This window comes from Cyanistes caeruleus, chromosome 1 (assembly GCF_971803275.1).
Source record: "Cyanistes caeruleus chromosome 1, bCyaCae1.hap1.1, whole genome shotgun sequence".
NCBI lineage: Eukaryota > Metazoa > Chordata > Aves > Passeriformes > Paridae > Cyanistes > Cyanistes caeruleus.
The window spans coordinates 23,827,972-23,847,002 of NC_141701.1; the positions used below are offsets into that span (position 1 = coordinate 23,827,972).

At 43.3% G+C, this 19,031-nt stretch overlaps 1 protein-coding gene across 4 annotated transcripts in view; it reads left to right on the plus strand.

Annotated features, from left to right (window-relative positions):
- TP53INP1 (tumor protein p53 inducible nuclear protein 1) overlaps positions 1 to 7,242 on the plus strand; it is a 30,961-nt gene extending 23,719 nt beyond the window's left edge. For all 4 annotated transcript variants that reach the window (XM_086882134.1, XM_086882146.1, XM_086882126.1 and 1 more), the window contains exon 4: positions 3,818 to 7,242. In XM_086882134.1, coding sequence (XP_086738260.1) covers positions 3,818 to 4,067 — 250 coding nt within the window. In that variant the 3' untranslated portion in view covers positions 4,068 to 7,242. The remainder of the gene's footprint in view (positions 1 to 3,817) is intronic.
- The last annotated feature ends 11,789 nt before the right edge of the window (positions 7,243 to 19,031 follow it).

A 19,031-nucleotide genomic window follows, 5' to 3' on the forward strand; every position in this document is an offset into this window, starting at 1 on the left:
CAGTTAATTGTATAGCCAGTAACATAGATATGAAAGCACTTTGCCCCCTTCACAGCTATGTGTGTTTTTCATAACTGCTAGTCAGTACTCTTTCAGTCATCTTGTGAGATGAAACATAGAACTTTAATTATCCTGACAGGGAAGTGGCTTGGGGTTTAGGTGGGAGGCATCTTTGTTTTATTTTTTTCATTCCTCAACTTAGTGATAGATAAGGGCAGGATTAAATTTACCCGCAAGTGGCTTATGGAGCAAAAGCAAACAGAAAGATTACACAAAATTTAGTCCCCTCAATGTGAAAACCTGTGCTGCAATCTTCTACTTTTAGCAAAGTAAGAAGTGCTTTTTGGTTTTGGGTCCTAAAAATCTATTCTTGTGGGTTTATTGTAGAGGTACGTTTGCCATGCACTGACATTCTTTGGTGCTGGTGTATATAGCTATACCAGTATGGTATACATGGCTTTATGCAAATAGAATATTTGCCATTATGGCCCCATGCTTGCCCATGTTCATTGGTTTTGAAATAATTGGATGTTTTGTGAATCCCAGTTAGTAAGAAAGTAAGAAAGTAAGAATTTCCATACCATCTTGTTCTTAAGCTGAGAAACAATAAAACTAAAGGAAAAAACCACAGTATACTAAGCTTTGATTTACAGAAAGAAATTAGTATAGCGGTTGATTCGCTGTAGGTAGATGCCTATTGACATGTCTGATCAGCCCCTTGACATATTTAAGATTTTAATTCAAAGAAAGAGGTGACTTTGAGATGACATGCTGCTGTATAATGCTGAAGTATAGTACAGCTACTATTGATCTTGGAGTGGGATTTGTATAATTATTTAGGGAGGACAGTTTATGATATTAAGCATCAGTGGTCTGGCTTCAGTCAAACTGGGGGAAACTGAGCAGACAACATCTTTAAAATGAGGGTCTGAAGGAATCTGCAAGAGTACTGTAGGCTGCAAGTCATGTCCTAGCTAAAGTCAGAAAGCCACTTTATCTATAATATGAATTTGCAATGAATAGTAATATTCAAAGTTAGAGACTGACTTTTCAGTCACTTGAACTGGGAATACTGATGTAAATTCATCCAGAGAAGAATCATGTCTTGTGTTGTACAGTACAGTTAAGCTGCCTTAATGTGTGGGGAAGCTAGAGGGGTGCTCTTCAGCTGGTGTGTAAGTTTCTTTACAGTGAACTCTGTGCTGTTGCTTTGTCAGAGCATCTAGGCTCTTGTGCAGGTATTTTGTGTGACAGCTGGGATGAGACTAAGGTCTAAACGTGAAGTAGATTGCAGAATTTGGGAACATTGGTTACACTGATACTGTAAGTTTCGAAAACTATTATGAAGTCTCTAGTGGTTTAATGGTTGGCCATTTAATATTGTAGGGCCAAGAAAAGCTGCTTAAGGCACACTGGCACAGTAAGTACTACTGCTTTGGAACAGTGCTTCTTGTTTGATCAGGCTGCTAGCAACACTGCTTCCTCTAGAGCCTTGTCTGCCAAAGCAATACTGGTTTTAGGACTAACCTTTGTGCCAAATGATTACTTGATCAAGCCTAACTACATCTGCTTTAACAAACCAAAATGCTAAGTACAGAAAAATTACTGAAATAATTGGGTTGGGGGTCTGAAGCCTGTAATGTTTCTTGTGAGATGTGGTTCTGTAGCACAATGAACAGGATGCTTCTGCTTTCTAGCAAAATAGACACTGGAAGCGCAGCAGCAAATGTATGTAGTGATGGTCTGGTTTAAGACACAGCCCCTCTAAGATTCCATTTTGACAATATGATGGAGACTCATCAACCCTGTTGTCTCAGTGCATGGAGCTCACTAGTGCCAGCCTACCAAATGCACCTAAGATACCAAAATGCTGCATTTTGGAAGAGTATGTGGCCATTTTGCTAATTCAAACCACCTCTGCTATCCCAGTATCACTTTACGATGGTAAATAGAACCAACCAGTGTTGGTTTGCAAACCATTGCTGGAAGGGTATTTGATGGGGGGGGTGGGGGGGTGGGAAGCATAAATATCATCAGCCTGCAAGTTTAAACCAGTTTCTCTCCTTTTGTGGAGGAAATCTCTTTTTTAATTTTAAATTCCTTTCAAAGCAAAAGGATGTTGTATAAACTTCCCTATTTGTCAGATTAGTCATATTCTTCCATAACAAAACCACAACAGTTTGTATTAACAGTTGCTGCCCTTTGCTAGCTAAGGGTATACTTAGGAAATACAGGTTGCAATAACTGTGGTGTGGCTTCCTGGCTCCTTAATAGCTTTCCTCAGCGAGGCTTCACTTGCAGCTCCACCTCCAGCACTGCTCCAGCACCCCAGCACTGTTGGATGTACTAAGGGATCACTCCACATAGAAAATAATAGTTCCATATTTGCAGGTACCCTCATGTAAATCAAACTGGTGTAATCTGCAAAGAATGTATTTACAAGGCACTGTGAATTGATTTGTGCTTGTTATTAACTTATTTTTTTGCTTGATATTTCAAGTACTAGGTTTAGGACAATATCCAGTGAATAAGCAGGGGAAGACCAGCATGTCACATATGACTGTTCTGTAGCCTCTAGTCTTCAGTCAGTTATATCAAGCTACCCAAGGATCCAAAAGCACGATTAGTATATTTAAAATAATAAAAAAGTGAAAGGGAGGGAGTATTCCCTTGATAACAAGGTGTATTTCCCTCCAGTGTGGAGTGGGAGGAGGCAGAAGAGCTTACTTTGTGTCAGGCACCTGCAGCCCCCCAGAGTAAGGCTACAGAGGGCATACCATGGGTGTGGCAGACCTGACTTAGTCTACAGACATCATATAATAATTGCAAGCTAAGCTCTTCCAGAAGAGACTTTATCATAAAGTCATTCTAGTGTTGAAAGACAGACTTTCCAAAAGACCTCTTGCTCATGCCTGGGCAAATTCCTGGTCTTGCAAACATCTTTTCTGGGCACCACTGACCAGTTGACAGCTGGTTGTTGGGCCCTGAGCGGGGAGAGAGAAGGCAAGAAACTCTGCTGCCACTGGTCTCACACCAGCTCTAGAATTCAGATTAGGGTTTTGCTTTGCTTTTAAAATTGCTAGGTTATTTTTAACTTTACTTTGGAAGTTTCAGGAAATGCCAGTGATTGTTCTGTCAAGTAGGGAAGTCCTTTTTCAATATGTCAGTCACTGCTTGCATAGGCTGCTGGTTTGTTTTTCACTAGTGCATGATGAAGCAAGGGTTTGCCAAAACTGCTGACTCACTGCTCATGAAATTTAGGGGCCTGGTTGAGGAACAATCCTTCTAAGTTGTTTTTCATGTGTGTCACAATTGGTCTACCTTTCTATTCCTCTGCATGAACATTGTTTGGATTTACTTGTGTGGCTGACAGTTGAAATGCACTTTCGTTAGTATGCTTCTGTTTTCAGGCTGAACCATATATGTTCAAGATGATTTTAAAACAAACTTTGCCTAGTGGATAACTCTCAAATCTTCTAAAGCTGGAGCAGTGTGACACACATTGCCACATATTTCTGATCTGTGCTGCATCTTGGGCTTAGGAAGGTGGTGTGGGGAAGAAAGAGCACAGTATAGTAAGACACCGTAAGTCCTAAGGCCGTTGTGGGGCCCTCACACAGAAAGTGATTTAGCAGCACTACACATTACGTACCAGTGTGGTAAGTGGCTTGACCTCACCTCAGCCCAAATCTCTGTCCAGTAGAATAAGGGTACCCTTTTGAAATGCTGGATGTTGATGTCCATGTTCTATGCTTTATTTTGCTTGTCTTTCCAATGCACCTCCGTGGTGACTGATACCTACTTGTTACGTTTCCAGACTGGAGGCTCGAAATGAAACGGGACAGCGTGTTCACTGCTATGTCACGGCTCTTGCTACTAGTTCAACTTTTCTGGAAAAAAACAAGAGCTTTCGTCCTACCCACTGGATAAAAGAACATAATGAAAGACACTCTCTCAACAGAAACAGTCTCCGTCGCCAAAACCTTACCAGGGATTGCCACTCTCGGCAAATCAAGCACAATGGACTGTTTGTTCACCAGCCTTGCCAGCGTCAGTTCAATTACTGATGGTTCTTGTGGTTTTAATCTATGGTCTAATTGTTTCTTAGGTTGCTCTTGTTTTCATGTGTAGGTAAGTGTGGTCAATCTGAAGCTGATCGTCAATCCCTCAAACACAATCGTAACTAGTGTTGCATTATTTTCAAAATACACATAAATCTCCAAACATCTTGCATCAAGTTCTAAATGTTGATGTTAAATATCAATGTCTTGGAAGCCTATCAGTACGATAGTTTGTGTGCTGTTTTATAAACTATGATGTATAGATGGGTTCTTAGTTGGTATTTTAAAGAAACTTAACTGAGATGGAAATCAGTTACATTTTGCATTAATCAAAATGGAGTTAGAAAATTTGAGGTTAGCGATGTGCTTTAATGACCAGTACTTGACAGCTTGTGTATCTGTCTGTATTCAGTATATATGATTACTTTCTAACAAGGAAATACTATAGCTGCCAGTGGATATTACATAGCTGCGCTGACCTGTTTCAGGAAGGACATCTCAGCTAAATTCCTAGAACTTCCTTGAGTTAGTGAGGTCTGTGTAGGTGTGCTGGGTACTTGATATAGACATGGAAAGAGGGTTAAATGTCTCACCAATATTGTTGCAGTACAATATGGCACTGGTGTTACAGATGTAGTACCTCACAGTGGAGTGGGAAGAAGTGTGAACCTTTGGGTAATATGCAGATGTACAACACAGAGAACTGAACTGGGTTTTACTAGGTAAAGTTTGAGTTTCTCTATTTCTGTCTTTGAAGCATGTATTTCCCCTGCCCTATCTCATTTAGTCTCTAGTCTAGTTAAAGGAAAAAGATGGTGGATTGACTGTTCTGTTAATCCCATCAGTAGCTGACTGCTCTTCAAAGAAGTCAGGCTGATAGACAGCTATTTCTGAGCTACAAATTACTATTAGATAGTCTCATATTTACAGATTGAGAGTAGCTCAGAAGTAGCTAGAAGGAAGATTTTATTTGAAGTTCTCCTAATTTTCTCGTTCTCTCTATGAAAATTAAATCCAAGTTAATGGGGACTGCAAATGTAGGGCAGTGTGAGGCAAGGAGAAGTGGATCCTGAGCTAAACGCAGCAATAACAGAGTGTATAGAAATTGATCCATCCACCATGGTTGTTCTCCTAGCCCATTGGAGGCAGAAGGACTGGATAGCAATTCCATGGGCCAAAAGGAAAGAAAAGCCATTTAAAGCTATCAAGTAGTTTTCTTAACACTGTGCAAGATGTTTTGGAAGTTGTCAGGCACTGCCAGCTACAACTACAGGTGAAGTTCACCTGTTAACAAAAGCTGTTACACAGCAGCCAGTGGTATGCTGAACCCTGACAGTTCAATCTGGGAAGTGGATTAAATGGCTATGGAAATAAGGAAGCAGAAATCTGCACTGAAATAAGGGGGGGAGTAAAAGTAAGTTTATCTTCCTTTTCTGCCAGTATTTAATGTGACTTGCTGTTTTCCCTTGTGTTTAGTGCTTAGGGCATTACAGTGTTAACATTACACTCAGCTGTGTCTTCCAGTAGTTCTTAGACAGAAGTTGATATAAGGAGTCATGTGAGGAGTCTTTGAAATAAAGCAAGGTCAATTATGTGAATTGTTCCAGACCTATGAAGTATTTAAATTTAGCCAAATGCTTCAATTTCACTGGAGTAAAACCCCAACAGTTCAATTGACCTTGATGTAGTGGTACTGTTGTGTGTTCTGCAGCTGGAATTTGTGAGACCTACTTAGCATAGAGGGAATAGCAATTATAACCTATATTTCACTGCAGATGGGCTGCTTTACTGGAATTAGGATTGTCACAAAGGGATGCTGAAAATAATTAAATATGTAAAAGCAAGAGGTGCTTTCCTGGATAGACTAGTTTTTGGGTTTTGATTTTTCTTGACAAATTGAATTCACATGGACACTGAAAGAAAACAGAATTGGTCGCATTGAGTTTTCAAAAGAGATATTTTGTTACTGCTCTTTTAGCAGTGTGTTCCCATGTCTACACAACAATTCTCATGTGGTCCAAATACTTTGGTTTATCTGCAAATAGCTGTAGTTTCACCAGTCTCTTACCTGTTCACAAGTACTCTTACTTGCCTCAGATTATCTACCTTTATCACTCCAACTTTTTGTCTAGCTTAAACTTCCTTATCCTTGCTGCCAACTTTCTAGCTCAGGAAAATTCTTTGCTTTCCTGTATTACTTTTCTTTATATAAAAGTAACTACTTTCCTTCAGCTTTAATTTTCTTAAAGTGCAATGAAGGAAGATGGAGTCTCCACCTCCCTGTGTTGGAAGGAGTAAGTAATCCCTTCACTCCTAATGGGGAGATGGAGCTGAGAGTATAAGGCTCCCAGGCATTAAAATGAGAGCCTTGGTCTATTCTTCTCAGTAGGCAAGTAAATGCAACTTTAGACTGCTCCTAGAATTGGGAGATACTGATCTTTTTATACTGCATTACTAGATGACTTTCTGGTGATGAAAACCTATATCTTTCAGGATATAAACTATTTTGTTGCACAAAGCTGTGCTTCTCAATTTGTAATATTGGAAACCATATTATTGTGTGAGATAGTACTACATCAATGGCTTTTTGTTAATTTGTTTTACATATTTATGTTGGTCTAGCCCTGTTTTGTGCCTGGAGCTATTGGGCAATTAGATTTGTTTTGGTTTTCTGTTTTAATAGTGAGCTGTGTGGCTTTTTATATGGTTTTTTGAATTGTATTAAAGTGTGTGTTTTTTCTTGTTAAAGTGGAGGCCTTGCACTGTCTCATACTGATTGATATTCCTGAATCTTGCTGAAATTGTATTTTCATATGTGTTGGTCAATGGACAGACTTGTATTTTAAACTGTGCCTTCTACACAGCAAACTTGAAGATTCAAAAGGGACATTTCAGTTGGGATTAATACTGTACATCAGTCTATGCATATATGGCAGCTTCTCTCCAGAGCCACTTCTCCGTTTGTAGCAGTCCTTTTGATATGGAAGAATGTGTGGCTCTTATTTTTAATAGTTTAACACAAGCTGAAAACAGACAAAATACAGCACTTTGCCAAAAAAGGTAGCATTGCTTAACCAGTGTGTATTTACTAAAGTGATCTTCTGTATTTTGTTTTCATAGTGCGTTCTGCGCACTGTGGGGAAACGTGATCTTAACCCTCAATAAAAAATGGCCTATTAAACATTGTCAGTCTGTTCTTTAGTGTTACAGGTTAGAGAAAATGCAAATGTCTGAGCGTCCTGTTCAGGGGGCAGGTACAAGTTCCGAGTGTCTCAATGCTCGCTCTAGTACAGCAGTTGCTCTGGAACTTGGTTTGCATTGCTGATCAGGTGGTAATGTGCATCCGAGCAGTGTTGCACATCTCTGCTGACTGCTGCCTTTCCTGATCAACATGCAGGAACTCTGGAGGTGAACAGGACAGAGATAAAAACACCTGAAATGTGCATGGGGTGGGGGGATTTCTTCCATATCTTGGCTGAACCTCTTGTTTCAAGTCATGCCCCACTGCCTGTAATTTTCCTGCCATGCACCACCATGAAAAGATCTGTATGGAAAGCTGCCAGTACAGGTATCCTGTGAGGGGGCCGAGATCCTGTGCAGATGCTGAGGGATGGGGTTAAGGAAGGCAAAACAAAGCCGCCTGTAGCTGAGCTTGGCCAGGGGATGTGGAAGGCAACAGGCCTTCCACAGATACACCAGCTGCAAAAGGAAGATCAGAGGAAGCGTGGGCCTGCTGCTAAGCAGGACCAGAACCCACGTGAGAAAGGACATGGAGAAGGCTGAGGTACTCCATGTCTTCTTTGCCTTGATGTCTACTGGGAAGCTGTCCTTTGGGATTGTAGGCCCCTGACCCTGTGGGAAATGCTAAAGCAATGAAGACCAACCCTTGGATGAGAAGTCTCAAGGTAAGAAATGCTTAAAATAGTGTACCATACACAGTTTTATGGGATGCACCCATGACTGGTGAAGGAGCTACCTGATGTCTTTGTGAAGCTGTTAATTGTATGAAAGGGTTTGGCATTGGACAGGATTCCTGAGGGCTGGAGAAAAGCAAGTGTCCTTCCTATCCTCAAGGCAGACAAGAAGATACAGGGGAACAAGACTGTTCCCTTGGTGTCTGGGAAGGTAATGGAGCAAATAGTCCTGGAAACTATTTCCTAAATGAACAAGAAGGTGATTAGTAGTAGTCAGAATGGACTTACGGGAGGAAAAGCATGTCTGACAACTGGATAGCCTTCTACAGTACTGAGCCGTAGGTGACTGGCTCCATGGGTAAGGGGAGAGTGGTGGATATTGTTAATCTTGCCTTTATCAAGGCTTTTGAGACTGTCCTCCATAACTTCTTCCCAAAGCAATGAATTATGGACTGTGTGAAGCAGATGGTGAGCAGGTGTGTTGAGAGCTGGCTGAACCCTGTGCTGGAAGTGCTGTAATCAGTGACATGAAGCCAAGCTGAAAGCTTGTTTTTACTGGTGCACCCTCTCAATGCAGATCCTTACACTGTTACAAACCTAACCGGCAGAGTTGTTTTTGCATCAGAGGGCTGTGCTGCTATTCAGAAGAACTTTAATATGGAGAAATGGTCTAACAGGAACCTCATGGAGTTCAGTGTGGGGCAATACAAAGTCTTGTACCTGGAGGAATGAAAAACCCAGGCACCAGGCCAAGTGGCTGGAAAGCATTGTGGCAGAAAGGGCCCTGGGGGTTCTGGTGGGCACAAAGTTGAGCATGAGCCAGCAGAGCGCCCTCATGGCCTCAAAAACTCAGAGCTTCTTGGGATGCATCAGGCAGGGGGGAGGGATGTGATCTTGCCCCACCACCCTGGGCCAGTGAGACACGTCTGAATGGCATGTACAGTGCTGAGCTCCCAGTATGAGAGGGCATGGATGTACTACAGGGTATCCAAAAGAGGCCAGGGAATAATAGGATTGAAGTCTGAAATAACCAGGAGAGGATGAGAGCTGGGATTGTTTAGGCTGGGGAAGAAAAGCCTGGGGGGGAATCTTGTCAAGGTGTATAAGCAGCTGAAGGGGACAATAGAGACAGCAGAGCCAGACTCTTCTCTAGTGGTGCCTAGTGCAAGGACAAAAGGCAGCGTGTGCAAGCTGAAATACAGGAAATTCCTGAATGTAAGAAATAGGCTCAGAGATCTTCTCAATGTTATTTTGGCTTTTTCTAAAACTGTATAAATAAGTGGGGTTTTAGGCCTCCAGTCATTTGGGATCCTTGATATCTGTGGCTTTCCGAATATCATGGAGAGTGGCCTTGAAATTACATCAGCCAGTTCCCTCAGCACATTGGATACAGGTTTCCACGGGTTTGTATGGACTGAGTTGTTAAAAGTAGTTCCTGATTTAATTCTCACCCACCAAACAAGTAGGGTGACAAAATGATCTATTTAACTGACACCAGTGAAAAGGTATTTGTGCAACAAAGCATCCATCTTCCCAGAGCAAGAACTGGGTAAAATCTTTCCCTTTGAAATGTAGATCTTGTCCTATATGTTTATCAAAGCAACAACTCTATGCTGAGAGTTGTACACTGTTCTTCAGCAGAAAGTTTGATCAAATATGCCTGTATTATTGTGTCTGTACAGATAATCTAACATAATCAAGCTGATAGTGTTCCTTTTGGGGGTGCTTTCAGACCTGATGCAACTTTTAAAATTTAGCTGGGATAGTCTCCAAAACACCATGAACACCATGAGTTTTTTGAAACTTCTCTGTGCTGAAGGAAAAATGTTTGTGTGATGGGTTGCATCAATGTAACTATTGGCTTAAGTTCTCACTTTACATTCTAATATTTCTGTCTATATAAATCCTTTTATTTCTCTGATAGAGTGCCTTCATCAGTGTTAAATGTCAGAGAGAACCATAATTACTACACTGTTTCCTCATCAAGTAATTCAGTATCTGCTTTCTTTGTCTCATGGACTTCTGGTGCATGTTTATTGCCACAAAATATTGTGACTGTTATTGAGTGATTCTTACAAGGAAGGTTTGAGCTTTTTGGAACATGTAGGAATGACTCATCAAAAGAACATGCTGATGCTGCTGTGGCACTGTTGTTCTCATGGTGTGGTTGTGGAATATCAGAATAAATGAGACTGAATTGTGACTTAACAGGCTATGTTTTGCACCCAGATTTTTCTTGATGAAAATACTGTTCTGGAGTTGCTGCTCTATAACCAATACTTCAGAAGTCTCTCGACCTGTTCAGTAGTTCTGTGTGCAAACTCATAGCTGAACACTCACCTTAATAAGGCAAATAACTATTGTAATTTCATGAGTAAGCTAAGGAAAAGGAAAAATAACAACAAAACCCCCAAATAGAAAAGAGTAATAAAGCTAGGCTAGTGTCCAGGAGCAGCCTTCAGATCTCAGCTTGCAGACATGGGCTGTGCCATAGGTCTAAACTTTTCCCTCTATAGACTTCAACTTGTTGAGTCCAACAAGGTGACTTAGGCAGTATAATAAAAAAGTAACATTATGCACAAAAATAAATCTACCAGAGTGCTAAAAGAATTGTAGATTCCCTGAAATGGGGCTCTTCAGAGAATTAGCAGCAGAGAGAGGTGGAAAAGAGAAGGGAGGCCTCAGGTTTTTGGAGTATGTGTTTATACAGCTAACAATTAAAGAGCTGACAATTTTTGCAAGGTAAACAAAGGAGATGAGGTCTTGATTAAGAAAGGGGGGACTGACATGGGCAGAAGTATCCCCTTATCTACTCCTAGCAGTGAATTTCAGTTCTAGCTCCTCTATGGTGTGAGACTGAAGAATGGTTGATGGGTCAAAGCCAGGGATCTGAGATTCAGCAAGACCAAGTGTTGGATCCTTCACCTGGGTCCCAATAACCCCACACAGTACTGTAGGCTTGAGGAAGAGTGGCTGCAAAGTGGCTTGTCAGAAAAGGACCTAGGGGTGCAGGTTGACATGGTTGGAAGGTTACAGGCTCTTTGGGAGGGTTAGACATAGCAGAAGAGGTAGGGATTGGCACTATATGTAATGGAAGGGCTGGAATGTGTGGAGCTCACAGTTGGGAATGGCACAGCAGAGACTGGATAAGTATCTAGGGGCAAACAAACAGTTGATATGGACGTCATTGTGGGAGTCTACTATAGACCTGCCAGGCAGGATAATGATGTCAACAAATTATTCTCTGAAGAACTAAGGGACACTTCCAAAACAACTGCTCTTGTCCTTAGGGGAAGTTCAACCTGCCAGAAACTGACTGGGAGCATCACACAACTGCTACAATCTGGGACAGTAAATTCCTAAAAGTCCTGGGTAACAATTTTATGGAACAGGTACTAAGGGAGCTGACTCAGCAAGACACCCACCTTGATCTGCTGCTTGTCAACAGAGTGGATCTTGTGAGTGATGTGGTGACTGGTGCCATCTTAGCCACAGAGACCACAAAATGATTGAGTTTAAAAACTTTGCTGACAAGAAGAACAGTGCAGGTAAACCTCAGCTCTGGACATGAGGAGAGCAGACTTCAGGCTGCTCAGGGAACTAGTCAGAAAGTTTTCCTCAGGGGAAATGTTTCTGTAGTGCTGGTCACTTTTTAAACATCACCTCCTAAGGGCACAGGGGCAGCAATTCTCCAGTGTCAGAAGCCAGGCAGACGAGGCAGAAGGCTGGCTTGGCTGAACAGGGGTCTTCTCTTGGGTCTAAGGCAAGAAAAAGAAGTTGTGTGACCAGTGGAAGCAAGGTGAGGTGGAAGAATACATAGATGCAGCTTGCCACTGTAGGGAAAAAATTCATGCAGCTAAAGATCAGCTGGAGTTGAAGCTGGCCAGAAATGTGGGAGATAGTAAGAAGTTTTTTTTCAAATACATTTATGGCAAAAGGCAGCATAGAAATAACATCAGCCTGTTACAGGATGAGGATGGGCACCTCACAAACAGGGACATAGACAAGGCAGAGGTGTTTAATGCATTCTTTGCCTCTGTCTTCAGATGATGGACCAAGGGGGTCTCAGTGCCCTGAGCTGGAGGACCGTGGCTGTGAGAATGATCAAATCCCAGCTGACTCTGAACTTGTGCTGCTCCAGATGGATCCCTATAAATCTATAGGGCCTGGTGGGATTCATCCAAGAACCCTCAAAGTACTAGCTGATATAATTGCAAAATCTCTCTTGATTTTCAAACTGGGAATCTGGAGAGGTCCCAGCTGACTGAAAGCTGGTGATCACTGTCCTGATTTTCAAGGAGGGCAAGAAGGAGAACCCTGAAAAATACAGACCTGTCAGTCTCACTTTAGTTCTGGTAAAATCATGGAGAAGATTATTCTGGGAGGTATTGAAAAACACCTGGAGGACAACACAGTCTTCAGTTTCAGACAGCACAGCTTCATGAGGTGAAAGTTCTGCTTGTCAAACCTGATTTCCTTCTGTAACAGGGTAACCCACCTAGCTGATCTAGGAAAGACTTTTTGGACTTCAGCAAAGCTTTCAATACTATCTCTCTCAAGGTGCTTCTGGACAAAATGTCCAGCACACAGCTGGACAAACACATCATGAGATGGGTGAGCAGCTGGCTGAGGGGTTGGGCACAAAGGGTTACAGTGAACAGGGTGACACCAGGCTGGGGACCTGTCACTAGTGGGGTTCTGCAGGGCCCCACTCAGCCCAGTTCTCTTCAGCACCTTCATTACCAACTTGGACACAGTATTCAAAGAAGTACCAAACAAGTTTACAGAGGACACCAAACTGGGAGGAGATGTCAACTCCCTTGAGGTCAGGGAGGCCCTGCAGAGGGACCTTAACTAGAGAGATGGGCAGTCACCAGCTGTATGTATTTTAACAAGGACAAGTGCCAGATTCTGCATGTGGGATGGGGTAAGGCTACATGTAAGGACAGACTGAGGAATGAGAGGCTGGAGAGCAGTGCCACAGAAAGGACCTGGGGTCCTGGTCTGCAGCAAGTTAAATATGAGTCAGCAGTGTCCTGGCAGCCAAGAGGGCCAATCCTGTCCAGGGAGTCACAGCATCACCAGCCAGGCAAGGGAGGGGATTGTCCCACTCTGCTCTGTACTGGGAAGGCCTCACCTTGAATGTTGTGTGCAGTTTTTGGCACCAAAATATAAAAAAAACATTAAACTGTTAGAGAATGTCCAAAGGAAGGCCACGAGGATGGTGAAGGGTCTGTAGGAGAACTCTTATTAAGAGTGGCTGAGGTTGATTTGCTCAGCCTGGAGAAGACTTAGGGGAGACCTCAACATCCTCATAAGGGGAGACAGAAGGGGTAGGACTGATCTCTTCACTCTCATGACCAGGGGCAGGACCCAAGGGAACAGCATGAAGCTGAGTTGGGAGGTTTAGGCTGCACATCAGAGAAATTCTGGTTCTTCACCCTGAGGGTGATTGAACATTGAAACAGGCTCCTCAGGGAAGCAGTCACAGCACCAAGCTGACAGAGTTAGAGAATTGTTTAGGCTATGCTCTCAGGCACTCGGTGTGATTCTTGGGGTGTCCTGGGCGGGGCCAGGAGTTGGACTTGATGATCCTGATGATTTCTGCTCAGCATCATATGATTCTATGACAGTGGCTGAACATGAGCCAACATGTTCCCAGGTAGCCAAGGCAGCCAGTGGCATCCTGGCCTGGCTCAGCAATAGTGTGGCCAGCAGGAGCAGGGCAGGGATTGTCCCCCTGTACTGGCACTGCTGAGGCCACAGCTCGAGTGCTGTGTCCAGTTCTGTGCCCCACAATTCAAGAAAGACTTTGAGGTGCTGGAGTGTGTCCAGAGAAGGGCAGTGGAGCTGGGGAAGGGTCTGGAGCACAAGTCCTTCAAAGAGTGTCTGAGGGAGCCAGGGGTATTTAACCTGGAGAAAATGAGGCTCAGAGGGGATCTTAATGCTCTTTACCTGAAAGGAGGTTGTATCCAGGTGGGGGTTGGTCTTTTTTCCTGGGTAACAAGTGACAGAATGAGAGGATATTGCCTCAGGCTGTGCTGAGGGAGGTTGAGGTTGGATATCAGGAAGAATTTTTTCACTGTAAGGGCTGTTAAGCATTGGAATGGGTTTCCTAGGGAGCTGGTTAAGTCGCCATTCCAGGATGCATTCAAGAAAATGACTGAATGTGGCACTTAGTGCTATGGTTTGGTTGACAAAGTGATGTTCAGTCAAAGGTTTGACTTAATGATCTTGGAGGTCTTTTCCAACCTTAATGATTCTATAATTATATGAATATGTCTTGTATTGAATGGGGAGGACAATATGGCTTATGTGGCGGGTGACAAACTACCAAACAGCTGAATAAGTATATCTTTATTAATGTTGGGCAACTTGGGGTGGTTGTTATCTTCTGCCTATCATCTTTGCCTCTGGAGAGGTCCATGGTGTTGCCTAAACATGGCTAAGCCTGAGGCTATGGGGAATCATCAGTCTTGGTTGTCACCAAGTGTTGAGAGGGTGTTTGCTACAGTGCTTGGAAGCTGGAGCATCAGCAGTAAACACCCTTCACCTTGCAGGCTTGGGAGGGAAGGTCCTGAGCCCATGGCCTGGCAGCTGTAGGTTTGATGAGGTGATGTGAGTTGTCTGGATGAAGAACCACATACACTTCCAGGTCACAGGCAGAGCCCGGGAGAAGAAGGCCTTCCCCTGTAGCCAGCTGTCTGCTTCTCCTGGCAGCAAGGTGAAGAGGTGTCTCTTTACATGCCTAGGAGGTGACCCTAGGATAAATTAAACTGTTTTGGTTTTAAAAAATCCTGTATTATTGTCCTACTTGTCTTCTACATGGCTCTTCTCCTTATTTCTTGGTCCAAAAGGTGTCACACTTGCAGACCAGTGGTGAAATAAATAAAACGGTAAACCACTTCCCCACCTTTCAGATATCGTAATCTTGAAATCAAGGTGCTCTCAGGGAAAGATATGGGAATAGGAACAACAGTTCCTTGCTAAGGAAATTAAAATAAAAATGCAGCAGTACAAAAAAGAAAACTAACAAAAAAACCCAACCCACTGACAGAGTCAGAATAACAACCTAACTCCCTGTTGGTCAGGGTGTTGGCAGCAGTCTGATTAAGTGGTGGCTGCAGTCCTGGAGTGACAGATGTGGTTCTGTTGAAGCAATGATCCTGTAGAAGAGTGTAGCTTTCCTCTGAAGGTCCGGTGATGTAGATGGGTCCAGTCTCTCCTCTGGGAATCCAGTGGAGAAAGGCTGCTGTGGCATTCCCAGTCTCTCCAAAGATATCCAGGTAGGAAAGCTTGGCTCCTCCCCTGGGTGGAGCATCTCACAATGGGATGATGTGATTTTATCAGTCATGCAGTGAGACTCAATGGCCCATTAACAGAAGATTTCCCCCTGAAGGGAGGATGGGTCTTGGAAGAGATAAACACTGCCCCACCTGGTTTCAACAGCTGGTAATAGAATACATCTTTGGTTACATCTTGCAACCCAAGACAGATTGTCGTACAAGCTGCTTATTAATAGCTGGTTTTGCCTATGATGTCTGTTGCTGGTATTTGCCTTAGAAAGATATATTAATTTGCTTATGACTAAAGGTTTACTCTGCTATATTTTAGCTAACAGATTCTTAGTAACAGTAACATGAGCTCTCTCCCCATGAAATCAGAAAAAAAACCCCAAACAAACAACAAAATTAGTAAATCTTGTAGGGTCTTAAAAATACTCTTTAATGCATATTAAACTGCATCACGATTGCTTAAAAATAAAGGGTTTGTGGAATCTCCCTCACTGGAGATATTCAAGAACTGACTGGATGCAATCCTGTGCCGTGTGCTCTGGGATGGCCCAGAGAAGAGAGGTTGGGCCGGATGACCCACTGTGCTCCCTTCCAACCTTATACATTCTGTGATTCTGTGAAAAGGTCTCTGAATGAAACAAGCAGGAAAGTAGAATATTGTAGGTTCTAATAGAAAACAAGAGGTTTTTAAACCTTAGGGTTTCAAGCTGTCTCATGATCTTCAACAGAAAAAAAATACCCTTATGGAAGAATGCAACTTCCTGACAAAGTATTTCTCTTTAGGAGGTAAAAAGCCTTAATGGTGCTTTGTTTAGGCTGTGTGGTTGGATCCATAAATAACCTTAAAACTCCTCTTAAAAACAGTGAATTTCATCTACACAAGAGCAGGCCTTTCCCTTAACTACCTTTCAGAACAGCTTTGACAAAATTGTTGCGACTGAAAAGCACAAAGCCAGACAGCACAAGAAGATGACCAGAGCAATATACTTACTGCAAGGCAGGAGGAACATAGGACTTGATATTCCATGTTATTTTTGTGCCCAGATCACAGTGGAGCTGTGTGCAAATGCTCTAATGAAATACTGCTTCTTTCCTTGGGAACATCTAGATGGATTCAGAAACTCTCTGAGAGAAGAGCAGTATTGAGCACACAGTTACTGGATTGATCCTCACAGCTTTACATCCGTGCATTTTAGATCCTTGGTAGATTCTAGGCTTCTTCAAATAGATCCATAAAAGGATAACCAAGAAAAACAACCTCAGATGTGTAAACTTGTAAGGAAAGCCTTAATACCTTCTCTGGAACATACCTACAGGTGGTAATTGGGGAAAAAAAAGAAAAAGAAAACCAACAGACTAATCTGAAAAGACTTTCTATATCCCAGCACAAACACTGCTCAGCAGTAGTGCATTTCTAGAAGCTTAAAAAATCTTCTTTTACATTCATTCTCCCTAAGGAGGCATCCACACAGTGAAAGAGGATGTACTGTGTGTCAATCCACTTGGAAATGTCCCAGTGTGGACTAACTCACTTCAGTTTTATTGCCACATCAATAAACACAGGTCAGTGTGTTAGCTTGCATTAAAATCATAATTTCATTGTCTGCTGCAGGATTTGATTACACATTAGCTGCTGGGGGTTTGGTTTGTTTGTTTTGTGCAATTTTTTTACTGATGAGAATTTATGGGAAAAGTTGCTGGCAGGATGGGGAATGTTCATGGGACCTGGTGCACTTTCCACTACTGAATCAAAACCACAAAAATGTGGCAGGTGGCCTGCAGCAACTCACACCAAAAGGTCTAGAAAAATGAGCAATGTAATCATTACACTCTTAGTGCTGAGACCTATTTATGGCCAACCTGTCCCATTCAATTTTTAGCTACTGTTCCCTTTACAGTATTCTTTCACAATGTGCTATGGAGCTTATGTACCAAACCCACTTTGCTGCATGGAGCCTGGCTGCCAACAAGCCCTAATAAGGCATCTCTGAAGGGTAGAGGTTTTTTTAGGGAAAAAGGAGAATTTGTTTCTCTTCTCTTGCTAGCTGAAGTTTCAGTTGTTTTTAACAAACTAGCTATGGTTGTATTTCAGCTTCAGGAAGTCAGCTAAAGGCAGGAGGTCAGGTCAAGTTTGCCCAAATTCCGGGGACCACCTTTTTTCTGTAGTCAGTGGAGTAGGAGGTGAACTTCCTGGCAGCACGATGCAGCTTGCTGGTGGATTTCAGTGGAAGTCAATTAAAAGAGATACCTGCATGTCTATTGCAGGCATCCTGAACTATGACATGGGTCATTTCTTGCAATGAGCTGATGCAATATAGTCAGTTGACAAAAGATTGTTTAAATGACAGTGAGTTTTGGCCTTTTTTGCATTCCTTTCGAGCCACAACTAGCAGATTTTCTTCATGACAACATCTGGAACAGACATTTTGCAGAGCTGAGGTGGCTGGCTGGCTGCAATGTCCATCTTGCACATGTCAGTGCTTTACTTGAAGTTTGCAGGAATTGTTGTCCCTAATTATCAGGTGCTATAAGGACACACAGCTGAAAGATGGCCCTTGGTGCCCAAAACTTGGGTTAAACTTCTGTCAGTGACCCTGCTGTGACAACTCTGCCTTGGTGGGCTGCACTGCTTTTTCTCTTGCCCTTTAAAATGGCAAAGCTACCAGAAGGTAAGCACCTGGTTATTATGTTTAATTACTGTAATACATACTAGGAGGAAAAACCTATGTTTACTCTTTAATAATGTTACACTTGGGAAAAAAAAATAGTGGATTTACTTGAAGGCAGCTGTGGCTTCTGTTTGTGCTGTTTTGCAGTACATGTGCTCAGCACTGCAAGAAAGTACCAGTTGTTCCTCATCAGCAAAATGGCTGCAGGTGCCTTGCACCCGATGTTTTAAAGAAAAGTGTCAGCTTACAGCATTGCTAGGTATGTGGTGCTGTGGGGTTTGGTTGCTTTTGGGGTAGTGAGGATTTTATTTTGGGTTTTTTTTTGGAATGTGTATTAAGATAACTCCATGCAGCCATTGAGTGATGTTAACAGGAGGTGTGCCGGCACTGGGAGTAAGCTCCAGCATCATGTGCTGGAGAAGGAGATTGCAGGGCAGGTGCTCCTGCTGCCCTGGGACACAGTGGGACCCTGAGGGGCAGAGGTGGGCCCGGCTGGCAGGTGTGGAAAGCTGCTCTGTAGGGAATAGGGCTTGACGTGATGTTAGCTGTGCCTGGGGAGGCCTGTCCTCAGCTGGCACAGAATCACAGAAACAATGTAGGGTTGGAAAAGATTTCTGAGATCCAAATCCGAACACCACCGTGTCAAATTAGACCATGGTGCCATATCCATGGTGCCATATCCAGTCTTTCCTTAAACACCTCTGGCGATGGTGACTCCACCACACCTCCCTGGACACTCCATTCCAATGTCTAATCGCCTTTTCTGTGAAGAAATTATCTATAATGTTCAACCCCAACCTCCCCTGGTGCAGCCTAGGACTCTGTCCTCTTGTCCCGTCACTTGTTACCCGGGAGAAGAGGAAGACCCCTCTTTGGCTACAGCCTCCTGTCGGGTGTTTGTAGAGAGCGACAAGGCCATTGCTGAGCCTCCTCCCGGAGCAGCGGGATGTGTGGCAGCCGGCGTGGTGCGGTGTCGGTGCGGGCCGGGCGCTGACAGGCGGGGCGGGCGGGCCGTGTTTACATCCCGTGCCGCCGCACGCTGCCGCGGCTCCGCGCGCTCCCATTGGCGGCTCGCCCGGCGGCCCCGCCCCG